Source organism: Gobius niger (genome assembly GCF_951799975.1).
Source record: "Gobius niger genome assembly, chromosome: 10".
NCBI lineage: Eukaryota > Metazoa > Chordata > Actinopteri > Gobiiformes > Gobiidae > Gobius > Gobius niger.
The window spans coordinates 20,925,773-20,951,842 of record NC_136861.1 but is presented as its reverse complement, the minus strand read 5'-3'; the positions used below and the strand labels follow the sequence as shown (position 1 = coordinate 20,951,842).

Here is a 26,070-nt window from a genome sequence, read left to right as displayed (position 1 = left end):
CTAGCATTTGGTTTAGATAAACATCACATAAGCGAGGATTCTGTGTTCACAGTAAAAGGGATTGTTGTTCTAAGACGTGTAATTGGTACCGAGCTCAGAGTTTGCTCGAGTTTCTTGAATATAAATTAGGTGCAAATATAATGTTTTTTCACCAAGCGTTTGGGAGTAAGACTATTTTGATTCTGAATGTGCTGTATGTGATATAAACAACTGTGAACTAAACTAATTTAAGACAAGATTTTGTCCAAGGTGCAGCACATAGCAATATGAAAATGATAAAACACATGTGCATTTATTTAGCTTGGCGGGTCAAAGCTAATAATCTCCATAGGAAATGAACAGGACATGAAGTACTGGCGCTCACACTTCATGTTAGCGGAAGTAGCGTAACCACATTGTGCAAAAAGCCAATTTTAAAGAAGAACTTGGTAACTTGTTTACCTTAATAAATCCTTTCCGTAGTCCCTCTGGGGTCTAATACAAATGTTAATGGATGATTGGGGGGGTATTTCATCTCCCCCTGGTGTCTCTGGCCAGAAAACCACACTTACCGCTTTCCCTGCTCCGACCCGTAGCACCAATGCACACTAATAGAATCACGAAGAAGAAGCTAGCAGGCTAACGAGCAAAGCTAACTGTGGGCTAGCGCCACTTTCGCCAAGTTTGAGTGAAAAAAAAATATCTCCATCGTGTAAATGGGTTGTGGCACAATGTACAATATCCCTGTCTCTCTTTGTCTCATCTGTCAGCGTAGTATTTACTCTCACGGACAATTAATGAGTAAAAAAAAACGCAACATGCTACGACACCTACAGTAGCGCTTATGGTCTCTAGGGGCATGAGCTACTTATTTCTGCTTTAAAGCGAGTGTGTTCAAGGTGTGTTCATTTTGGATTGGCTAGCACGCTGTTAACAGTTTGTGAAAGTTTGTTTTTAGTTTTCTATCACCATGTCATTCTCACAGGCAAAATTAAAATCCTGACTCACCCTTGTCTCTCATCACTTGCTGTCTCACATAGACAATGCATCAAATTATAAAAAGATTATTTCATACGTCCAATTTGAATACAGATGGTCCTGACTTCATTGTTTAATATATTTGGATGGGACACTAGTTACATGTAAAAACAATGCAAAGATGTTGACTCTGCACATTCTTTAGTGTAACTAGCCAAAAGGGCCCACTTTATCGTCAGGGGATACGCGCAGTGTTTTCTTCCTGACCACGGAGGCCAAAGGAGGGATCAAAGAGCTCTGGGTGTATCTGGCTGCCTTTGAAGAGGTGCCACAGTCTTTACTAATGATCTGCGGACCGAGGATGAAGAGCGGCCGAGGGCTTCCCTGTGGGACATCTGAATGGGTGCAGGGGCCGGTGATTAGTAGATAAGACAAGAAAAAAAGATAGGCCTCTTAAATAATTAAAATTTCACTAGCGGTATGTTGGAGAGCGGTCAGGCATAGTGCGAAGAAGCAACAACCCCCTAACCCCCAAAAAACTTAGGAATAGATCCCCTTTAAAGTCAAGCCATACTATTGCCTTAATCTCAAGCCGTTCTCAAAAACATTATCCACTTAAAGCTAAAAGAGACGTCCCCTTTCTTGTGTCAGCACCTTCACGGCCATCAACTTGTCCCGTCCCCGCAGCGTGCGTCCCTTGGCAGCCTCTGCGCGTTTCATGTCTCCTTTAGATGAGAGGTTGTAAGGTTGTCTGCCAAGCACTTAAAATTACACTTGACATCACATTTTTATGCTTGTCTATATACCATTTTCTCATCCAGACATTTTAAATATTCATGTTCTTTCCAGTACGTGTAAGTCTTACAGCCTTTTTTACAGCTCGCTCAATGCCCTGCTGCTAGTTAAACTTTCTGATGTGAGGATGTCTGAGATATGGTCGGAGACATCCTGCCGACTGATTTTTTTCCTAGCTGACCTTGAATACAACGGCAATTATTGCAAGAAAGTGGAAGAAATAATATAGTGAGCGCAGATGTTGCCCTTAAAGACTTAATGACTAGAGTCTGGAGAAGTCAGGAGTCTTATAGCTGGATCTACGCTCCTATAATACTTGCTCGTTTGTTCAACTTTTTCAGACAAGACTTCAATATTGAACTGGCTAAACATTCCTATTGAGTGCACATCCTTCATGCTATCTCAGGTCGAAGCCCCTTCCCTGCCAACTCTAAACAGACACAAGTAAAGACTTCTGGGAATAGAGGAAATACCTGCCTACAATTACATTTGTGCAAATACATGTCTGAACGCTCTGCGCTAGGACTGTATGATTTTGGTAAAATATCTAACTGTGATTTTGGTGACAAGCATTGCAATGGTGATTAGTTTTGTAGTAATATTTTTTTTAATTAATTAATTAATTTTGATAACTGTGCACATTCGTTCAAAAGCATTAACGTTCGAGGGGAGACTGGAAATGAGTGATAAACTAATACAAGAATCATATGCCTGTCAGAAGATGTTTGTAGAGGTTTAAATACGGCAGGTTTTACACCTAACGAGACCCCATTGAGACAGGATATTTCGAAGTTTACAAAGATTATTCCAGTCTTTGTGGTTTGGTAATTGTGACAATTCAAATAATAATCTGATTAGGTTTAATAGGTTTAAAGCAGTACTAAGTAACAGGTTTATCATAATAAATATTTGTTGTAGTCCCTCTGGGGGTAATACTGGTGTCTCTGGCCAGAAAACCACCCTGGCAACTTACCTGCTCCGACCCGGAGGCCCAAATACACACTAATGGAATCACGAAGAAGAAGCTAACAGGCTAACGAGCAAAAAAAATGTATCTCCATTGTGTAATTGGATGTACAATATCCCTCTCTCCCTTTGTCTTTTCTGTCGGTGTAGTATTTACTCTCACGGTCAATTAATGGGGAAAAAAAACGTAACATGCTACGACACCTGCAGTGGCGCTTATGGCCTCTAGGGGCATGAGTTACTTAGTACTGCTTTAAAATGGGGTATTGCAATGATATAAGTGTATTAATCAAGACCGTAATTGCATAGTGCATTATTTTTCTCATATCATGCAAGGCACTGAGGGCATATTTCCAAACCTCTGGCCTGACTGAACCTTCTGCTTCATTATCTCCAAGGTCTTCAACTTTCAACTTGGCCTGGATCATTCTCGGTCACTTCATATGCACTTCCAAACCTCGTGAACTCGGCATGAATAATCCGAATCTCACTGCCCTCCTTGTTCCCCAGATCGCCCCCTAGGCCCAGTCCGGGAAGCCTGCACTACTCCGATGAGGATGTCAGCACCAAATACAATGACCTGATTCCCGCGGAGAGCAGCAGCCTCACGGAGAAACCATCCGAGATATCCGACTCCCAGGTAACTTTCACTCAGGGCCGTCTCGTTCAGAATACAAAATGAAGTTTAAAGTTAAAAGTTGGATGTGTCAATTTGTCACAGTGTCACGGTGATCCTCCGGGGAATGATATAACCTTCCCAATCCTAAAATTACTGCTATTTCAGATTTATGGCCGATTTAAAAGTCTTCACTTAAGTTGTCAGAAATTTCATATTGATTGATCCCACCGGAAAGAGTCCTTAGTGTCTTCTCAGGACTTCATGTCACCACAAATTCATTTAATTTGTTGCAGTTTTGTCCCTTTTTTAAGAAAGTGTTCTTAGCCCCTCTTTTTATTATCATTACTAATATTTTTTTAAGTCACTTCTTTGGACCATGTGGTGTGTCCTAAAAGGCCCTGTACAAACTACGGTCAATAGAAATAGGTACAGCCCCTTTAACAAAAGACTGAAATTCCAAATGTATTTACTAATAGTATATATTTTATCGTTATATATAAAAGAGAAATGTCACTTTGGTAATTTCAGACTTAACTATAAAACAATTGCACAGATTCTCAAATAGTTTTTTTATAGTAAATGTCTGGGTTTTATACGACTACTTCATTTTACTAGAGATATTATACTCTTCTCACAGTCTAACTATAGTTGTGAGAGGTAGTCTAATAGAGGGCAAGCAGAATTTACCACATCTTTAACACCTGTGGTTCCACTTTATGTTCCACGATTTATCCACTACCCGCTCAGTCAAAACATAGTTAAAGTCACTTTGAATAAACAGTGCTCTTGTGGGAGGCACAAACCCATGTTTTTCTTCTCCCTCAGCACTGCCCCAATGTTTACGTGCCTCTTGTGCAAATAAATGGTGTTTCAACATCTGCCGAGCACCAGGACCTCAACACAGTGGTAGATGGACCACATACACTGATTTTTGTGTGTTTGGATAGTCACTAAAACATAATTATTCAGTATCACAGCACTGGGGTTGACATAAAGAGTGTTTTCTTTGTTTTTTTCCTCAGGGCAGTGACAGTGAATATGAGATGGACCAGAATAGGCAGAAGACACACTCCTTTGTGAACCACTACATCAGTGATCCCACATACTACAACTCGTGGCGGCGTCAGCAGAAGGGCGTGTCCCGTCCCCCGGCGTATGGGTATTCCCAGCCTGAGCCTCTGGTGGAGCAGGAGTCCAGACCCCACCCCCCTCCAGTGCCCCCGCTGCCCCCTCTGCCCCCCCTGATGCCTCAGAGCGCTTCCACACCACAGCCCCAGGGCCAGGGCACTCTTTTCAGGCCCAAAGGCAGTCGGACTCCTACCCCCTCTCTGCTGTCGTCCGAACCGCTGAGCCAGCACAGCACCCTGTACCGGCCCCCCAGCAGCCTGGGCTGTGCTCAGACACCCAGCGCAGGCTTCTCCTCCTTTGTTTGACACACGCTGTGCTCTCATCTACAGGACCCTGAGGACATGCGGATGGTTGTTGTTGATTTGATTGTGTTTGTTCTATTCTGTTGCACAGACAGAGTTGTTACTGTATTAAGCATTGCGGGCATCTTGACTAGCGCTTTCTCCTCTTTGAAGAGTGTCGGTCTGACTGTGTGTGTGAATGGTCAATTCTTTTGACATATTTTATGAAAAAAGACAATCATTTGAGAAATGAATGCATTGTTTTGGTATATTTTAAAAGGGGGGTATGAAGAGACTGCCCTTGTATTAACACACTGTATTACTATGTTTAATATGAGAGCTTTATTGAACAACAGTCACCTTAGACCACATGGAGTATGGACCACAGGCGAACTGGACAGTGGCTGCCCAAGCTCTGGACTTGTGACATTTACATAAACAGTGTGGTGGACTTTGACACTGGCTTCGCTTCACTGCAGCCTTCGGCTCAGTTTGAACTTCTGCCTAATCATTGTTGGAAATCTGTGTTGATATGTACTTGTCCATATTGTTTACAAGATATTTATATCAGACAGCTCAAAGCTCAACATTATCAGATTTTCACTAGTGGCAATGTTACGAATCACATTAAAGCATTGTGGCACCTTGATAGTCGTCTGGAAGTATTTTGACGATGTGCTGGTAAATACTCAGCAAAGCAGCTTTATTATTTTTAGTCATTGACAGACATAACAGAAGACCAAATTGACTTTTTATTCATAATTGCATCTATTTTAAAGCTGTGCCAGTAATGCCTGCCAGAAATGCAATGCATAATTTGTGAGGCATCAATCACTGCTGTGAAGATAACTTTGGAGAAACTGTGTGTTTTTTTGAATAGCTTCTTTAATGATGCATTTTTATGTGTTGAACGGTTATTGTACAGTGTGCACTGATAATGGCTGACTTGTCATAGTGCATATACATGAAAAACACAAAGTCACTATCACTTAGATTGTTGCTGTTACAGTCAAATTGGAACTTTACTGTGCTGAAGTTGTGTATGATTCTATTGTTTATCTGGCGGAATTGGACAATGCACATCACTGTACATGAGAAGAAAACCTTACGGACCTATCCATGGTAGCACTTCAAATAAATTATTCTATTTTTAACAGCCTTTCTATTGACTGTTTTCCAAACCCCTTTTGTGAATAGATGTGGGTTTTGTGAGGCATCTGGGAATATGGGTTTAAATCTTGAGCGCTATTGACTAACACTTTTTTTTCCCCACCTTACATTCTTTGATTAAATTTGCCACTTGATCCTTTGGTGCAAAATGACCTAATCCTTTGAGCCACAAGCTAGACATAATTGGGAGACAAGAGTTGGAGAGAAGAATTTGCTGAAGAATCTGATCTCATGTGCACAGACTGAAGCGCCAGGGGAGGGGGGTGGGGGGTTGACTGTGGGAGCGTGCCTGGGTAATCTCCTTATTTCAAACCGGAAAACATTGATCTCAAGCAAGGCAAAGGCAGGAGGAACACTCAGGCCTTGCTGGGACTCGGTGAGGAAAGCGAAAGTCAAGCTCGAGCCAAGGGTAAAAGATTGTTACTGGTTAAACATTGTAATCAGACACACGAAGCAGTGCAAAAGCTTGTCATTATGCAAACACAATGCCATTACAATCACCTGAGCGGTATTTCTGAGTGGTACTTTAAGAGAGAGTAAAGCAACTTGTGGCATAATAATTCTCTTGAAAAGTGTTTACATTATACGATTCTCTCTTCAAGTACTACTCTTTAGCACTTTTAGCACTTAGTTTGACACAGCTCCACAGTACATGTTTTCGTACAATCTTAATGGTACATCCTATTGAAATTTTATTCATTCTACTGCATGTGTATGACCATTTACCACAATGCTACGAACAAAATGTCACACAAAAACTTTTCCTCCTTCGTACATGTTCAACTCCAGTTCTAACACTTCACATATCTGACATTTTTATACTTGTACTTTATATGAAAGATTCCGTATGTGTTAAACTTTTGAAGATTCTAGCTCTTTGTGGTAAAAGGGTTAAGTGGGTTCACTTACTTGAAAATTGTGCAGGCTATCTGATTTGCCCTCTGCATTGAGACAGCTGAAGTACATGAGTATGTACAAGCCTGTTGTTGAAAAGATGCATTAATTTAATATATGGATAAAGTGGAATTGCTGATTTAAAAAGTCCTTGTTGTAAATTATACAGTAGGTGTTATTTGGTCCTGATTTTTAAAGGAAGATTTGCCAAAAGTTAATGAATACCAGAGTTTGAACTAGGGCACAAAGCATCCGGCCGTCAGTTTCAAGGAAAGGGCATTGGCCTCCCTTCAGCTGGTGGGACATCCCGTACTGGGAATATAGCCAAAGACTGACAAGAGTTTGTGTGAATGAAGCTCAATGCCTTCAGTCCCGCCTCATTAAAGCAGTGCTGTAAAACGATGCCAATGATTAAGTGATTCCAATCGGGTATTTGGGACCAGCGCCTTGGTACAATTATCAGACAACATTAACACATTCCTGGGTGCTGAGATCAAGGTGGGCCTGAACCACCTCAGGATACATCCTGCCCGTTGACACCTATGTGTGGTCAATGGCTGAGGTCATTCAAGAGAACTGCAATACACACGTTCAAACAAATGAGCCTCACAGGTCTACGGAGAGGTCCTACTGTGAGAAATGACACTGTTCACTATGACATGAATATCAATGTACTCGAGCTTTGTTTATTAGGGACTGACTCCAGACAGTGTTTGTGTCTTTAGATAGATAGATAGATAGATAGATAGATAGATAGATAGATAGATAGATAGATAGATAGACACTAGATAGATAGATAGATAGATAGATAGATAGACACTAGATAGATAGATAGATAGATAGATAGATACTAGATAGATAGATAGATAGATAGATAGATAGATATACACTTGATAGATAGACACTAGATAGATAGACACTAGATAGATAGATAGACACTAGATAGATAGACACTAGATAGATAGATAGACACTAGATAGATAGATAGACACTAGATAGATAGATTGATCAATAGATACTAGGTAGATAGATACTAGAAAAATAGACACTAGACAGACAGACAGACAGACATATAGACATATTATTATGCTTACGTTAAAATGTGTAAATAGTCTTGTGTCCAAAGTTTATAAACTAAATGCCATTTGATGTTTGTTGAAATGTTGAGATTGACAGGTGCATTAACAGAAAATGTATTTTTATTTATTGACCTTTATTTAACCAGGATAGTCCCACTGAGATTAAGAATCTCTTTTTCAGGGGAGTCCTGGCCCGAGAGGAGAATAGCATTAACAAAGTGCTGTGTGAATGTTACTGGAAAACAAAGGAGTGCATGATAATAATGCCTCCAAACTTATTCAATACTTGATAAAGTATCTATACTTGGTATTGCACAGATAGATAGATAGATAGATAGATAGATAGATAGATAGATAGATAGATAGATAGATAGATAGATAGATAGATGGATGGATGGATGGATGGATGGATGGATGGATGGATGGATGGATGGATGGATGGATGGATGGATGGATGGATGGATAGATGGATAGATGGATAGATGGATAGATAGACAGATAGAGCCAGAGCAGCCTAAAGATCTCACCTCATGGTTTGCCTACTTCATTTGTAACGGTTTCTTCTCAGTACATCACGGTGAGCCTCGCGTGTCTGTCTCCTGTGTCTTTAAGAAGCCATGCGAATGGGCGTGCCCACGGCGCATACTACAGAAGCAGGAGGCTTTGTAGTGAATAGTCGCTCTCAAAGCTGCTGCGGTGCCTCGAAGGATGTGCTGCAAGTGCCAATAGCCCCAGAAAAACCTGTCCTTCGTTTATATTTTTGACCGTGCTCAGAAAAGCCGCGTGTTTTCCGAGCGTTGTGTTCTGCGAATGCAACCTCGCCGTGGATCTGCGGGGGGCCTAACACACAGAGGGAAGCAAGCAAGCAGCACCCGGCTTTTTGTGAATGAGATGCTCGGTAAGTTAATGCTAAATACTCATTCGTGTTATTGGCTTAAGTCTGCGTGAATTATATCGTGTTCAGCTCATCCCCATCGTTTGTTTCTCTACGTTTAGCCTAAGATGCTGTGTTAAGGGATATGGTTTTACGCAGCGGTTTGGCAAAGCATGCGCCAACCAGCTGACGCCTTGGGGAGGTCAGCTACTTATTGTTCTCCTGCCTCTGACCCACCCAGGATCACGCTCTAAGGTGTCGGATGATACTACCAGGATGAATCACATCAGGAAAGGGGAATTCTGTTGAAAACCTCCCAGCGTTTTGGAATAGAGAGACAAGTTTACAAATCGGCTATCTTTGAAAGCAACCACATTATGTTTACTGTAATGTGCATGAGACTTCCTGCCAGCATTTTAGAGATGAAATGCATGCACATTGTACAAGCTTGTAAAGGAGGCCAATTATACTTTAGAGCATCTGAAGGGACAGGGCAGGAAAATCTGGGCTGGAAATGTCTGTCAAGCACATTTTTAAATTCCACTAACCCACTTGGTTGGACTTAATTCCTCTCTGATCGCTGCACCCAAATGATCCCATCACAGACCTTCTGACCCATGCAGTGCACATGTCTGTCCTATTAGCCCACTCCATTACCCTCCCCTACCAGCGTTTTGACCTGGCCAGTTGCTCCCCATTTGCTTGGCATGACATGTCATTGTGTGGATAGTGAAGATGAGTCCATTGACAGGAACAGCAAAGGGCCTGCAGGTCTGTTTGCCATCACTCTGTCAATGCCATACAGATAACTGCTCCACATGCATTGTTTGAGCGGATAATCTTATCAGCTCTAAGGTAAATTGCTTTGCTTTTTAAGTCTTACAGGCCTTTATTTCTTAAGAGCTATTTAGCCACTGTGATAGATTAGGCTTTCCAAAACAGCAGCGTGCAATTAATCCTGTTTTTCCCCTGCAGTCCAAAGTGCTTCTATGTTGAGAATTCCTTGATTTCAAGTTTTAGGTCCTAATTGCTTGCATGGTATATGTTTAGTGCCCTAATGTGATGGTTTAGCATCCTCCGAGTTGTTAACACACTGCTAAGCCCATTATTATAGCCTACTGTAAAGTGCGGACATAATCTTGGAGCTCCCCGGCTTGTGTACTATCGGATGTACAAATACAAGCAAGTAGGTGCAATTCACTTTCCCTTTAGAGGTAATCAGACGCTCCAAAAGCCACTAAAGTGTGGTTTACTGTGTTATTTGTGGCCGGCGAGCATTTCCAGTGTGAGCACGTCTGCACTTTGTAAGTCTATGTGTGTGTCCTGTCCGGCCCCTGTGCATTCCAGGAAATGCCAGAATAAACTGTTATTTCTTCCCTCTCTGGACGACGATAGTCAAGATTATTTCAGAGAACAGGATTTTTTGTGTGTGTGATGGATATTGTATTTGATCACATCATTACACATTATGAGAAATTGGCCATATTTTAAAAGCAGCTCTGAGTACCGTATTTTCCGGACTATAAGTCGCACTTGTTTCATAGTTTGTCTGGGGGTGCGACTTATACTCAGGTCAGGTGCAGCTTGTATATCAAAATATATCAATTTGCATGTTTCTTATTTTCATACTGACAGCTGCTAGAGGGCTAAAGGCTTGTGTACCTTCTGTACCACTGAACATGTATAAAACGGTAATCTTGCAGCAGAAAAAAGTTTTGAGTGAACAAGAAACTTGTGAATGACTGGCGAAAAGTGGAGGTTACTCTTGCTGCAATGAAGAAAACAAAAAAAGCTACAGGCCACAGTGACAGGAGAGAGTTCACAAATGGGTGCTTGAACAACGTGATGCCGGGAGAGGCTTGTCAATGGTGTAGTTACGCCTCCATACCCAGATTGTTGCCAAGGCTGGTGCGACTGATACTCCGGAGCGACTTGTATGTTTTTTTCTTCTTCATTATGCATTTTATGGCTGGTGCGACTTATACTCCGGAATGGAAAATAGCTTGTTAAATTAAAGGCTAAAGTTGTTTAAGACTGGACGAAGGAAAAACAAAGAAAAGTGTAGATAAGTTCCTTTAATCAACTCTGGCCCACAAGATTTTGAGAGGTTTTCCAATTTCCATTTCCACCCAGATCCCAAGTCTATATGGTCTAGTATTTGTACAAAGTGATGCTCGGCCCACAATCTGTTGGCTAGGGAAATATCGCCCCACCACCGGGTAAACTTGCCTAACTCTACGGTACACAATGTGCGATTTAAATACAGCAAAAACATTGTCAAAGTTTGGTATTTTTTTCCCACCGGCCTGGAGAAGTGATTGTGAACTCTACACTGAGACTCAAAGTTCACTGTGGCTTCTGTTTATTTTGACTGGCGTTAGCCCGAGTTCATTGGCATTTGCATTTTAAAACCCTGTTCCAACTTTCAATTCTGACGGCACGCTGTGTGTCGTTGATGTGAAAGAGGAATTTGTTCCCGTGGCTTTTGTTTGCCGCCATTGTTTTTCCTTCTTCTTTTTGCCCTGCATACATTGTGATTGGTATGCTCGAGTGTTGACGCAAGGAAACGTTCTGTTATTCTAATCTGCCCTGTTGTCACTGGTTGAAATCTGTTTACGTCCACAAACAGCAGAGGCCAAATGGCTCCACAGTTTGCCCCTTTCAAGACCACACTGAAACAATAGCAAACTGCATTTCTCTTTCCCATGCATTTCAATAACATCGCTGCTGTGCCTGTTCCAATCCAATATAGCGCAATAATGTAGGTTTTATATGATCAAGTAAGAGAACATTTCATTTTCTTCTACAGCTAATGCAAACCGCAGTTAACAATTTGTCACGATTCTCATCTGGTTAACCTGCTTGTATTTTGCCTAAGAGCCTAAGTAGAACCCCAATGACATTTGATAGCTGCGTCTTTACCATATCTCTGCATTTCTGTTCCCTGGCCCTGTAATTACGCCACTCACTTAAAAGAAAACATTTTCAACATCCCATAATTTCCCTGCATTCTTTCCAAAAGCACAGGTCCCCACTCGAGGGTTTTCGACATCCACCCGCTGTACTTTTCGGCACCTCTTAAAAACACCACCTGGGTCACAATATGGACACCTGGACATTAAACCAACAGCCTGCACTTATTTCTCGTATAAAAGAAAAAGTGTTGCCTGTTAATAAGACATTGGGGGAATCGTGTAGTGAATTGGAAACCTTTTGGGAGAAAGCTAATGGCAGAGACGGGAGCAAGAGCAAAAGCATTTGGGCAAGTTTAACGTGGGCCAAATTATGATGGCTGCACCAGAGCAGAGTTGGACTTTCTCAAAAACTGCATCTTAAAATGCTTCTTCTCAGTCTGCCATTGTCAGTTTGTTACCAATCAAGAGCGGTTCTTGGAGAGAAAGTTTAGAGGCACTCTGATTATGCTTGTGTCTGATTATTACACTCTTGATTTCTCCAGAGAACATGGTCTCATTTTATGCAGGTCACAAAGCTGAATTACTGGAGATTAAAACTTTTTGGCTCAATTTGCAAAAGAATTCGTCTGACATACAGCGATTTAGTTTAATAATACATACCGGTATGTCTTTTATATTTTGAGACCACTACCAAACTTCACAGGAAAATGACATCTACTAAACATCTATGTTTCTCTGCACAGTCAAACCGCCCCCTACATTTCCTTCTACTGGTCAGCCTCAAACACGCTCTCGGTGAATGACGTGCAGACCAACATCACTGTGATGTAAGTCTCAAAAGGCAAATACAGCTGTACCTACCTTTATGGTGGCTAAAAAAACAACAAAATGTTGATTATATGGGATCAAATTAAAATCACAATCCCATCACTAGAGACCGGGTGATACACAAGATGATCATGAAGTTGTGGCTTATTGGTGCATAAGCCAGAGAGTTAATAAAACATGCTGATGAGTTTGTGCCTTGTTTGTTTGCTCAGCCCATCAGCTATACAACGTGATGCGTGCTATTGTTTATATTGTGAAGTTTCAGGAAGGGCAGACTGAGTTTATATCCGGCGATGGGAAGTTTTACTCGCTCATTTTCTCCCTGCCCTTCCTGTGGTCGCGCTCCCACAATCACGTCGCCAGCCTGTTTCCCAGTGCGGCACGCTTCTTAACGACTGATGAACTCTGTGTTTTTAGTGATGCACCAGTTAAACGGTTGCACGGAGGTTGTGGGCGTGCACGCTCTTATCTTGACCGCGCAGTAATTGAGCAGATTTCTTTTTTGCACTTTTCAGAAAAAGGAGGACTGTGAGCAAAGAGAGTGACAGTTGCTAATGATGTTGAGATGAATTTTGCATGTCAGCGGGACCTTTAGTTGTCAGCCATCATCATAAATTCTTTAAAGGATTGCAAGATGGATTCCTGATTTGCATTTAGCTGTGATTTGCCAAACCGCTCTGGGCTGCAGTTTAATACAGACGTTTCACTCGTCATCTCTCCCTCTCTCATTACTGTATGCGTTTGTAACTTGTTAGTAAATTGGGGATTTAAAAATGCCTTTAAAAATGGGTCCATGCGGTTCCTTCAACAAAAGTATATATGCAAACCAGCTGGAAAAAAGATGTACAATATGAGATCATGATGGCACTGAATATTAATTCTTAAGATGTTTTTTCTGAAGTCTCATTATCTAATTTTTGGCCAAAAGTAATTTTTAACATTAAACAAATTTGCAGTAAAATTAATTGTTGTGCGGCCTTGTTTTAGTATGTAATATCAAACTACTGTGGAGTCCTTGGTCCACTGAACATCCTGACCCACCAGTTGAGCACCACTGGTCACTATGACATACAAGCTGGTAAATACTCTCTCTAGAAGAATAGGTTTTTGTTGTGATAGGCATATTGTATTGGAAGCCGTGTATCGCGATCAACTCCACTCTTGTTCTAGAGAAAAACTTGTACAAATGTTTTTGACTTAAAGTTGATATGGTTAATACCTGGTTTGATTCTGATTGGTTTAGACAAAAGATACTTTTACTTTCTGCCATTGCAGTTTTCTGTTTTACTAAATGTCTGACTGATTTAACAGTTAAAGTGATAGTCTGTAAGGTTGCAAAGTGAGGAGGGATAGAGTGACATTTGAAAGTAAACAATCAAATTCCTCTCCTTTTTAACCAGAAAGCCCTTCCTAGTTTGCAAAATGAGGAGAGCAGGAACAGCATTTTCAAAACGTATCGATCACGGAGGTTCCAGGAAAAGCTTGTTTCATTGTCAACGCGGGAGGACACTAGACTGTGTGAGATATTTAGACTTCCAGATTATCACTTTAATGTAACCTTTGGAAACTCAACTTGTGCTTTTGTATTCAATTATTATTATTATTATTATTATTATTTTTGTTTATTTACTATTAATGACATGTATCACAATACGTATCGGCTCGGACCCTCTGTATTGGGATATGTATTGTATTGCAACAAAAGTGTATCGTCCCATAAAGATAGTGCTGTTCTAAAGGTGGCGATGTTTCTATCTTGGTCTCTGTCTGTTGTGTCTATCTGTTGTGAGAGTCTTAAAACAAGCGAGACCAGTATTGACCAAATGTAATTTCCCATTTGTCTGACATGAATTTCCGTACGGGATCGATAAAGTATCTAATCTAATCTAAAGAGGCTGTACTTCAAGCCTGCACTTGGCAATAACATACTTATATAATCAATAATGTAAATGCCCAGAAGCACCACCAGTTAAAATATGGATTTTTATCTTTTATCTGTTTTCATCAAACTTCTGCATGTACTTTTTATTTGTGTTTTCTTACTTGGCACAATGACTTTCATTCAACAAGACAATAGCACGCCTGAACAATGAGACTTGTGTATACACATGCATTGGGATTCCATAATAACGATGTTTATCGGCCTCTGAATGCATCCATTGTTGTGTTTGCGAACCGTTGTTTGTGTCTGTAATGAAGACCCAGATTCATCAAAGCACACGCGAATGAAAGAAGTGTTGAAGTGACAAATCTGGCATTTGCGCCGGCTGTAAAGACTGAGTCAAAGTTGCAAGCGCATACTCCGATGCAAAGTATACGTTCTTGGTACCTTGTGGTTTCCTTCATTGCAAAAGTATTTGTTATAGTAAAGGGAGTTAGGGTTTGGTGATACGACAAATTAATTATGTGTTTTCCCCTCATCGAGTTATTTTATTTACTTAGCAGAGTAACTAGAGGCCATAAGCGCCACTGCAGGTGTCTTAGCATGATGCGTTTTTTTTACTCATTAATTGTCCGTGAGAATAAATACACTGACAGAAAAGACAAAGGGAGAGAAGGATATTGTACATCCAATTACACAATGGAGATATTTTTTGTCACTCAAACTTGGCTGTAAATACTGTTTAAGTGGCGCTAGCCCGCAGCTAGCTTTACCCGTAGCCTGTTAGCCTCTTGCGATTCTATTATTATATATTGGGACCTCTGACCCGGTGGCAGGAACGTTGCAATTGTGGTTTTCTGGCCAGAGACACCCCCCTCAATCGTCCCATTAACACTTGCATTAACCCCAGAGGGACTACGAAAAGGATTTATTAAGGTAAACAAGTTACTTAGTACTGCTTTAATAAATGTATTTGGTATATTAAACCAAAAGGTCACATTAAACCTCTTAACCCCCGCCTTTAAACTAAATCTAAAAGCTTACTACCTATAGGCCAGAGTAATGCCTCATTTGAAAGCTAAGACCTACAAAACTCTTCTAAATCGGGATCTTTTTTCTCGCGTAGTCATCATCTTGCCATTATTTTTCCCACAATTTTTCTCTTTTGTTCCTTTTTTGTTGCTTTTTTGGGTCACTTTATGGCGCTTTTTTTAAATAGTGATTTCACCCTTCTTTTCTTATTTTTTGTCACCATTTTGATGTTTTTTTCCTAGAAATGTTTAGATTTGGGTTCAGCCAAGCTGTAGAAAATGTGCTTGGTTCTGGCAGGGGCTAAGAGGTTAAACAACAAATGGATGCTTTCTGTTCCTGTAACATAAAATCCGTTGCATTTTATTTCTAAAAGTCCAAACGGCTGCAGGATTGGCTCTACACCTGCCGATTTCCAAAGACCATTGATTCATTAAGATGTAATCAATTGCACTACTCTATAGAGAATAACTGTAAATGTTACAAAAAAATCATAACCGAGCAAGTAGCCGACATGTTTGTTCAGAAGTCAAGCGTGGACCTGAATGCATTTTCATAAGAACCTTTTTACAATTGTCCTCTTTTCTGCCGGTCTCCTAATCAGAAAGTTGCTTCGGCTTATTAAATGTGATGGATGTCCTTTCTTTCAACGTATGACATGAATTATCGGGAGAAGATGGTTCACTAAAACACTTAAGAGCTCGGTGGTAAAACAGACAGTGAAGCCACTTCGGTACGTTTAAATTGACCCAGATTTAGTATGATGGATTAATTAATATGAATAATTACAATAAAATATGCCCATAACATCCTCATTTTAAATTGAGATTGTTTTTTTTTTATATTAATGTGAGCCACACCTTTTTACTTTAGGCACATTTTCTGAGTTTTTTCTTTTTCAAGTATCTGCAAAGTGAAGTATTACTTAAAGCTGCAGGCAAAACACTTGTATAAAAGCTCCCAAATACCTTCAGCTTTGATCCTCGTCGTGCTTTACGCCCTGCTGTGACAAATCTGTACTTTAATACTAATTTCTTTCGAGACCATCTTGATTTGTCCTTTTAAATCAGCAAATTGCCTTATGCGCCCCTGGAAAAATACCCGCTAAATCTGTAATGTTGTCGAAGGGTGGACCGAACCAGAGTTGCTGCGTCTCTTCCCAGTCATTTGAAGGCCATTACAGTAGCACATTTTGGATTCGCCTTGCTCCACATAGCACTGCGGATTTCCCCTTTGATCAATGCGCCCTCGGCTTTCATGCTGCATTAGAGTTGTGCTGTGAAAAGTGGCCTCAGAAATGCGTGGTCAGGCAAGAGTTCATTTAGGTTACAGTCGTGTCAAGAGTCAGCTCCTCCGGCAAACACAGGTGGTCAATGGTGGCTTTTTGCATTGGAGCCTTGTATTATGTGTAGCTCTTATAGTCCTTCAGTTACTGACTGTCGGCTATGTAATTATGGGACCAATTTTCATAAATTAAGAGCAATCAGTTGACCATAAACTGTGTAATTTTGGATTGGAAAATTAGTGCTTGTTATTCATATAATACCTGAATTATCACAAAAGATCTGATAGTCACTGTTTTCTCTATTAAAATTTGTGGGACCTGAACTTTATTTTTCTCCACCATATTTTCTCCAAGTGATGCAGACTGTCATTGTGCCTTTGGGCAAGACACGTCACCCTTCTTGCGTGTGATTGAATGCGGTTTGTGACAATCTAAACATAAGCTGCCATTATTATTGCTTTGAAAAAAAGAGTAACAACATAGAATATCTTTTTTTCATATGTGTCATGATAATGTGCTTGTGAGTAGGCCTGTCACGATAGAAAATTTGATGGGAAAGTATCGTGATACATGATATTATTGAGTCTCATGATACTTGATTCAACTCTCAGGCATAGAAATGACAGTAAACTTTTGTTCTAAAAGAGCATCATCACATCCTAAAATACCACACACGCTGCAATAAACATGAAATATAATGAAACTCAAGTTTTACAAAGAAAGAATAGAGGAATTGCTAATAAATGTACAGACAATAAATATCGAGCCCAAAATATATCTATCTGTTTTGTATTGAACAATAATAAGTCGATATAGAATTTATCTTGACAGATCTTAGGGCTGAAAGATATATCGTTATCGTATTGCTATCGAGATATGAACATTAAAAGCAAAATATAAACGATATAGATTTTCATCAACAAAACTGCACTCTTTTGTATTATGTTTTTAATTTTCTGAAAAATGCTTGGTTTTCACCGAACCCATAGTTATATCTGGCATGAAAATCGAGATATGAAATTTTGTCCGTATCGTTCAGCCCTAAGCCCTATTTGTAAGTCTAGATTTCTTCATCTGCCTTTTCTCAGGAATGACCAACTTGTGTTTTAGCGATCTCTAACAGCTCATAATATTCTGACTGGTGCTTCCCTAAATGGGCGATTTCTAAATGAAATTCTGGCTTAATGTTAGTGTGAGGCATCTTTTTGTAATTCTCATTGGATCATGTTGTTTAGGGCCACTCTATTCGCAGCAGACAGTGTGTCAGCCTGACGTCTGCCTGTTTCCTGCCTGCGATATTGAGGAGATAATGTGATTTTGGCTGTGTCCTTGGGCTGCTGCTTCCTAAATGAGATACTCAGGTCTGTTAACTGAATTGTGTGGTAGATACCGATCTTGTACAGCGTGTTTGTCTGTTTAATTACTACAACACATGTACACTGCTGCCACAAGCAAGGGCAGGTACACTGTGGCTACTGTGATCTATAAATAAACAAGTTAACAAATAAGTAAAGAAAAAACAAAACCCATCAGTCGGATGCCACTAACAAAACTTATTCAATACGTCATCTAGTCAAACTCAATTATTTCTTGTGCCACTGAGATGTTTCTGGTTTTAAGAAAAAAAAGGGAATTTCATAAAAAATTCTCAAATGTGTATTCTTCCTAATGTAATTTTGAATTAATGACTTAATTAATGATTAATTGTCTTTGTATTACTCACAAAAGGCCCGAAATATAAAGCCTATCAATGCTCAATATGTATTGAAGTGATTTTAATGGACTATTATGGACACTCCTTGTGGTCTCCTGCCCCCCATTGGGGAATTTGCCTCCAGGTCATAAAGTCCATTCAGGTCAATGACTTTAAATGAAGCGGACAGACCGAGCCCCAGTGTCCAGACAGTAGACTATACACACTATACACAAGAAAGGGCATCAATACTCAATTAGGGAAATGAACTATCAGTCATGATGACAGATCTACTAAACCTCCTGAGTATTGGCGAGCACAAGGTTGGTGTCAAAGTATTGATAATATGGAGAAATTATGTTCATCTTAACAGCAGATTGTCCCTAAAGTCAATATAGTTGCTTTTCCGGACTGTGTATTTTAAGAACTTGGAACTCTAGGGATGTACAATTAATACAATCTAAATCGCAATATGAATTAACAAATGGCAAATGCTGCAGTTACTTAAAGCTGCCCTCAGCTATATTCATATAAATGACTCTCTTTTTTTAAGAACTAACTTTACAGTACAGAACTTTTTTCCCCGCAACCCTTGAATGTCTCACAGCCTGCTGTAATCATAAGGAGGAAAAAAGACCTGACAGTTCCCTGTAGATATTGGATTATCAAACAAACTGACTTTTCTATAGGTTTTTAGCTGCATCAAGTGCACGTTGGTAATTCAATGAGATTAATCCATCGTTTTATTGAACGCCCATGTATAAATATTACCAATTAATATAATCATTCCCTTAAGTATCCTTCTGAATGTTTTTTTACATGTATTATTGATACAGCAGTGCATTTGTGTTGCATTTAAAAAGCACTTTTCACATTTAGATTCATGTATTGCTCAATTTTTTATCAAAGCCATTAAAGTGAAAAAACCTTCTTGCTTGTGCTACTTTATTATTAAATCTCTCTGAAGGATTTCCAGCACTCGCCAAGGTATTTTTATTGATAATTGAGTTATGTGATCTATAAACTGAGCCACTTTGCCTCCTCTCGGGGTATAAATGCATTTGAGGGAAGCAGGAAGTAATATAATTTACCCAGCAGATGTGAAATAGCTGGCGAAAGGGGGAGAGAGAAGAGGAAGCAATGATTTGGAAACATTCCTAGCACTCAGGTTTATCTACATGCGAACACACTCCTATTTCAAATTGGGTTCAAAGACGACCGTTTTTAAAAGCGCGGATGCCGCCATATTTTTGCGTTAGATGAGTCTATATCGGGAGCGTGAGTGAGTGTTGTGAAAAGTGTGTTTGTAAAGTCAATCCCACTGTCATGACCCCGCTGTTCCCACGCCGACTGCAGCTCTCCCAGGCCCCCTTCATTCACATGTGTACGCCCACATGCACAAGGCTATTAATATGTTACTGGGCTGTGAATATGGGGCCACTTCCACAAAACTATTTTAGAGTGAGTCTTAAGTTTGTTTGTTGGTTTAGCTTTCAAATCCTATCAAACATGAGCCTGAGTACATTTCATGTGTAATGGAGAGAAGATGGCCAATGTCACCTTTGCGAAACTGATTACATGTTACAATTTCCATTTCCACAGCCAAGGACGCTTATTATTTTAAAAATGTGCAGTAATCTTGGCTCAATGAGATTTGCTCTATGCTACACCTCCTATAATAACGTGATGGTGTTGCATGGAGGATTTTTGTATCAGTTTGAGAAAGTTTGCCTTTGTGACCTATTGGGTATGCATCCTGACTTAAATATCTTTACTCACCTTAAAGGGAGATTTCAGGTTTTTTGACATAAGGCCTCATTTCCTAGTTTTCCAGAGTGTTGCTGATTTCTGGAGATATTTTTTTATTTTTGTTGTAAGTCATGCAGTTCTTATATTTGAAGAGTTACGTGGCGCGAGGCTTGTGCTAGTCTAGCGCATTTCTATAGTGTCAGCTAGCCTGCATTAAAAACAGTCTAACACACTCCACAGAGCACCTGAGGCAAATCACTTATAACACCAGACTAACGATATAAATGTTTGTGTCGAATTTTTGGAATATAACTGACCTTGCATCACATGAATTATCGCATTTTGAGGGACTATTTTCTAGCAGGTCACATCGCCACTGCGTAGCTTATACAACCACGAAGCTGATGCTGCTCAAATAAGGTCTTTTAAATGCAAAATGGTTCAAATTACTCTATTGACACAGACATTTACATCGTCAGACTGTTTTTAATGCAGGCTAACTGATATCGTAGAAATGCGCTAGCCTTGCACTAGCCTAGCACCACAAAACTCTTCAAATATAAGAACTGCTTGAGTTACAAAAAAAATATCTCCAGAAATCAGCAACACTCTGGATAACTAGGAAATGAAGGCCCTATGTCAAAAATCCTGAAATATCCCTTTAACCTCTGTCATACACACTTTGTACATTGGGATGGTAGTGGTGTGCAGTGTTGGGTAAGTTACTTAAAAATAGTAATATACTCTATTAGTGATTTACAGCTTTGAAAATGTGATATGTTTGTATTACATATTACTGTTTCAAAAACGTACCCGAGTTACACTACTTTTGAGTTACTTTTGGCAAAATATAAACTGAAAGTAGTAATAATGCCACCGAGCAGAACTGCAGTCAGAGATTTCATTTTCTTTCGCTTTCCCCCATTCTCAGTGTTTTGTTTTGACGACATTAACTACATGAAACTGCAGATCTTAGCCTCTAGTGTCCACCTTGATCTGATCTGAGTTTCGCATTTTTTTGTTTTTTCATAAATGCACTTGGAACTCAAGTTACTTGAATTGTAATGACTAATATTCACGTATTTTGTGTAAATGTTATGTTCCTTATTTACTGAAAAAGGTAGCATATTTTTGTACCTTATTACTTTTGTAACTCATTAATTTTGTAATACGTTATCCCCAACACTGGCGGTGTGCAGCTCAATTATACAACAAATGTCAAAGGTTTTCAAGTGTTCATCTGTAACAAGTTGTTTTAAATTTAGGATATCTGTTATGCCTTTTTAACACTGAATTGGTATCGGTCTGTTTACTTGGTTTTGTCTGTTTCTTTAACATGAGGGCACCCTTGATGTAGTGATCTTGATCTAGGCTGAAAAAGAGCATTGTATGGTCAGTAAACCTCTCTGTTGTTTTGGGGCTTATTTTTCCATTTCAAATCCTTTGCTTTCTTAAATTTAAAATACACCAAAAGTTAGAACAATAACTTTTTGAGTGGTATCCTCATTAGGTCTCTAGTAAGCTGTAGCTGATGCCGAATAATAAACATAAAAATAAACAACTTTTTGTGGCAATTCTCAGTTGAGAATATCGTAATTCTCACTTGCATGTTTTCTTACTATAACTAGCACTCGCACATCAGCACATCCTCATCTGACTGTCAGAGCAGGAGCCCGTGTTTTTCTTTGTAAGTGGCCCGGAGCCTTGTGCAGCCCTTTGACAGGAAGCTCTGTTGTTTCGAGAGGTTGTTGCCATGGAAACGTTAGCAGGTGAGGGCATCAACAGGAAGACGGCTTGGGGCCTCAGCTGGAGAGCACATGAGGGGCGGGGCCGAGTAGAAATGAGGTCAGATTGCTGAAGAAACAAGTTAAAAAAAAAGTTTCCTGAAGGCACTTGACAGTCGGCAGTCAGTAGCTGTTATGAGCAAACCAGACATGCAGACAGCAAGGTAAGCATTTAGAAGATGTAGATTTTTCCACCCACACACACACCCCCAAACGTCGAAAACGCTCTCTGGCCACCCGTGTGCTTGCCCCCCTTTCATGTACATTTTATACAACAATATGGATTCCTAATGAGACGCCCCGTGTGTGCAGTGCCTGGGGAAGAAATGCAGCTTTGTCGGTCGCCCGTGGAGCATTTTCCCCTCTCTGAGCTTTTTCATAATGCATGCAGCCTTTATGGCAGCTGTCAGTCACAGCTTTCTTGGGGAAAGGAAATGATGGTTTTATCTTTTCTGGTTGTGATTGCATTTGTCGACTTGCAGCTCAAACGTGTAAGCCCAGGTGACAGGTAGAGTATTGTTTTCTGAGAAAGAAAAAAAAAAAAAAAAAAAAAAGATTGACAAGTTCTTGCGGTGCCATAAAATAGGAAATCTCAAGCATTCCTCCATAGCTCTGGTTGGGGCTGTGGCAGTTCAAAATGAAGTACTGTGGTGTTCCCATCCCATATTTTTTTTTTCATATCTGAGGTCATCTGTTTATAATGTTGCTTATCATTTTGGGAGCTCATAATTGAGGCCTTTTGCAATCTTGCAATTAGTGGTTAGATTTAGAATTCCCTCAATGGTTTCATTTCCATAATCGCACAGGCAAAACTGCAGTTTTGTCGTGGACGGAGCACACTGTCGATTCCACAGCTTGTAGAAAAGTAACATATGTAATCATATACATGCTAGATTATTACATACATTGACTTCTTTTATGTGGCCACAGAATAATGTATGTTTTAAGCCTTTTAAGCACGTTCTCTCTTACAGCTTGCAAACCTAATAACGGTTAATTGAAGGCTAAATCACAAATCAGCACACAACATTTCTCATGAACATTGATTCCGTAATTCTTTACCAATTCATTCCGTACAAACTGAAGCTTTTCTTTTAACTTCCACTATGAATAATTTTGGTAATTTAATTTTGACTTCGAATGTCAGAAGCCGTCTCTCCAATGAGCATAAAAATTGAATGAGTAAAGTTCAGACCTTCTGAAAACTGTTTTCTTTTTTCTTTTTTTGATCGTTCGTTTTGTTGTTGAGATAAAACCTTGTGCATGTTGAAAGCATCTTTTTTCTTTTTTCTTTCAGGTTTTGTGCTACTGACTGATCTTCACAAACATCAAAGTTCACACTGAAGATTATATTGAACTGCCAGAAGCCCAAAACACTTGACAATCAACATGCCGATCCTAAAGCAGCTCGTGTCGGGCTCGTCCCAGACCAAACGCCGCACCCGCGTGGACCTGACCAGGGAGATGATCAGTGCCCCCTTGGGTGACTTCCGCCACACCATGCACGTGGGCCGCAGCGGCGATGCCTTCGGTGACACCTCGTTCCTCAGCACCCGCTCTGGGGAGGCTCCGTCTGACACCACTTCCTTCCCACGCTCCCCTCGCCCTGGCCTACTGTCTCGCACGTTCAAGAGCAGCAAGCGGTCCCAGTCTGTGACCAGGGTGGACAACGCGCTCCTGTGCGGCGACGGCTCGCCGACGTACGTGAAGAACGCGATGTCCATGCCTTTCCTCAATGATCAGGACAGAGGAGACAGCAGGGGTCCGGCTAGTCTGGCCTCTAGTCCGATAAAGCCACAAGTGGATGATGAAGATGCGGCCGCTGCCAACTATTTTGTGGAGGTGCAAGAACGCAGCTTTGGGGAGCTGACGGAACTCCCAGAAACTTCCCAACCGCACTTTGGATGCGGGATGAAGCACGCTGAATCGGTAATGTCATTCCACATCGACTTGGGTCCGTCCATGATGGGTGACATTTTGGGCGTCATGGATAAAGAAGAGGATGATTTAGGATTCGAGGAAGGCAAGAGCAGCGAGGGCCGTGGTTCACCGCCGCTTAGCAACCACGAGGAGGAGGAGGAGGAGGAGGAGGAGAGTGTGCAGAGAGCTGAGGATCTAGCCCATGAGAGGATGGCAGAGGAACAAGGAAGTGGTGATTTGCAGCTGACGCATCCAAGCAACACTTTTGATCTAGGGCCAGAGAACGGAGGGCCCTACACGCCCGAGTACACTCCGGAGATACGGCCCAAACACCTGCAACATCTGGACAGCTGCTCCATGTCCAGCTCTGGCTCGGCAGCTCTGGATGACAAACCAATGAGCCAAACATATGCGGGGGATACGGACAGTGCCACCTTCAGTGCACCGGCGGAAGAGGAAAGCAATTTTTCTTCCTTTTTGGAGGATGAGGACGATGAGATTAGAGTATGAAAAGTGAAATATTGCCAAGGCCTTTGAAAGATCCTGTCCTTTGACTGTTTCAGTGGAACTAAGTCACTGCAGGTGTGGGAATGGGATTGTTAAAAAAAGAAATCTCACCAAAAAAAGAGACTGCTCCTTTAGGACGTGCACTTTTTGATCGCCTGTCAATGCCTTCTGTGCCTTTGAGAAAGTGACACGGGAGAGACTCCTCTTTTCGAGATACATTCCACACATTAGCATGGCGGCAGCGTGCAAGTAGGACAGGCTGGGAAGGGACTTGGTAGGAAAAACACTTCTCCATAGCTAAAGCTGGGGTTCACGCTTCCCTTTCACTTGTAGTGTCACATGAGCATTTGCTTTTTTTCATCTTGTCTCTCTGTCTGTGGCTGCGGGACATAAGGCCTGGCTTGAACAGAAGGCCCCTGTCATGGCGGGTATCACCAGTGGGTGGTCTGTCACAATAAAAAGGGAGGGGGTGTATTTTTCACTGGTGTGAAAAAACTCACTCTCTCCGCCTTGAGCCGCTGTCGTCTGAAAATATTTTAGCAAAGTGCCATAGATCTGTCAAGAGTTTCCTCTCTCATGTAACTCAGGGTCACACGGCTCAAAGGCTGCCATTTCCGTCTGAAAAAGTCCAAGCTGCGTTGTTTCTATGCCACAGAAACTTGGATTCAAAGTGATGTACCCGTGATTAAAGAGCTGCATTGAAAAATGTTGTACCTAACATAAAATCTTTGCTTTTTTAAAATCTGTTGCAAGTGAAGGGCGCAGCATAACCACTTCCTGTGGTATGTTTTGAACAGCAAAGCTAATGCTGCTGTGCACCCATGCATCCATAATGTTAAAAACACCACTACTTCTGAATACAGGTGCATTAATGTATACATTATTTAAGATCAAACACTACAGACGTCCAAAGCCTGTGTTTAATTATATTTTGTATTGTGTATGTAACATGGGAAAGGCCATTGCCAGCAGTAATGTAAAAGCATTATATTAGAAATGCTATTTCGACGGTACGCCAGCTACATAGTCATTGCATTTTGACTGTATCTCTTGCATCACTTAAGACCCATATCCACGAGTACTAAGGCACTCTGCGTTTTAATTGATTTTGTTGCCTTAACGATAACTGACAGATGTGCCAAATAACCATTTTCTAGCCAAAACTTATTTCCATCACGAAGCTCCTGACTTTCTGGAAGGACCTGTCAAATCTGTTTCTCCACATGGGTAATCATGGTTAAATTGGAGTAAGAGTTTCTCACACAGGAGCGAATAAATTAGCATAACTGAATGTGCACAGACACTACATTGTGATTGGCTGCAAGTGTAAAGGCTGGGCTCCTTAATGGTGAATATTAAGCCTTAACGTTGTCCTCAATATATTTGCATTGTTTTTCTTTGTATGCTTCAAAATAACATATATTTTGTCAATAAAAGAAATAATGAAGAGGTAAAATGATTTCTCTGTGTATGTGTTCCCGTAGATGATTATTATTAGTATAAGGCAGAACTTCCAAAACCTTAAATGCTGCAATTTCCTCTCGCCTATAAAATGGAAGGAAGGAAGCAATTGAAGCACTGTTGAGCTCATTAAAGTAGCCTTACAATGTAACAATGATTCACTACTGTGTAATGGTCTTCTGTATACAAGATATCAAGGGTTTTGTGAGCCTATTTTTTTTTGGAGCTGGTGATAATGAAAGAGTCCTAAAAAT

The 26,070-nt window shown here is 40.6% G+C and overlaps 2 protein-coding genes across 5 annotated transcripts in view; both read left to right on the top strand.

Annotated features, from left to right (window-relative positions):
• The window catches only part of sdk2a (sidekick cell adhesion molecule 2a), a 130,179-nt gene extending 124,279 nt beyond the window's left edge, over positions 1–5,900 (top strand). For 2 of the 4 annotated variants that reach the window (XM_079563810.1, XM_079563807.1), the window contains exons 44-46: positions 3,229–3,358; positions 4,163–4,270; positions 4,360–5,900. In XM_079563810.1, the coding sequence (XP_079419936.1) occupies positions 3,229–3,358; positions 4,163–4,270; positions 4,360–4,770 (649 nt within the window). In that variant the 3' untranslated portion in view covers positions 4,771–5,900. The remainder of the gene's footprint in view (positions 1–3,228; positions 3,359–4,162; positions 4,271–4,359) is intronic. The other 2 variants (XM_079563809.1, XM_079563808.1) reach the window with 1 other exon arrangement.
• Positions 5,901–8,513: 2,613 nt separating this feature from the next.
• Positions 8,514–25,800, top strand: cdc42ep4a (CDC42 effector protein (Rho GTPase binding) 4a). The gene is made up of 2 exons (XM_079563970.1): positions 8,514–8,787; positions 23,226–25,800. Exon 2 carries the CDS (start codon positions 23,318–23,320, stop codon positions 24,356–24,358), a length of 1,041 nt encoding a protein of 346 aa, XP_079420096.1. The 5' UTR covers positions 8,514–8,787; positions 23,226–23,317; the 3' UTR covers positions 24,359–25,800.
• The last annotated feature ends 270 nt before the right edge of the window (positions 25,801–26,070 follow it).

What these genes read in the sequence shown, in the direction of transcription:
- cdc42ep4a (XM_079563970.1), top strand. Translation starts at nt 23,318, where the DNA reads ATGCCGATCCTAAAGCAGCTCGTGTCGGGCTCGTCCCAGACCAAACGC.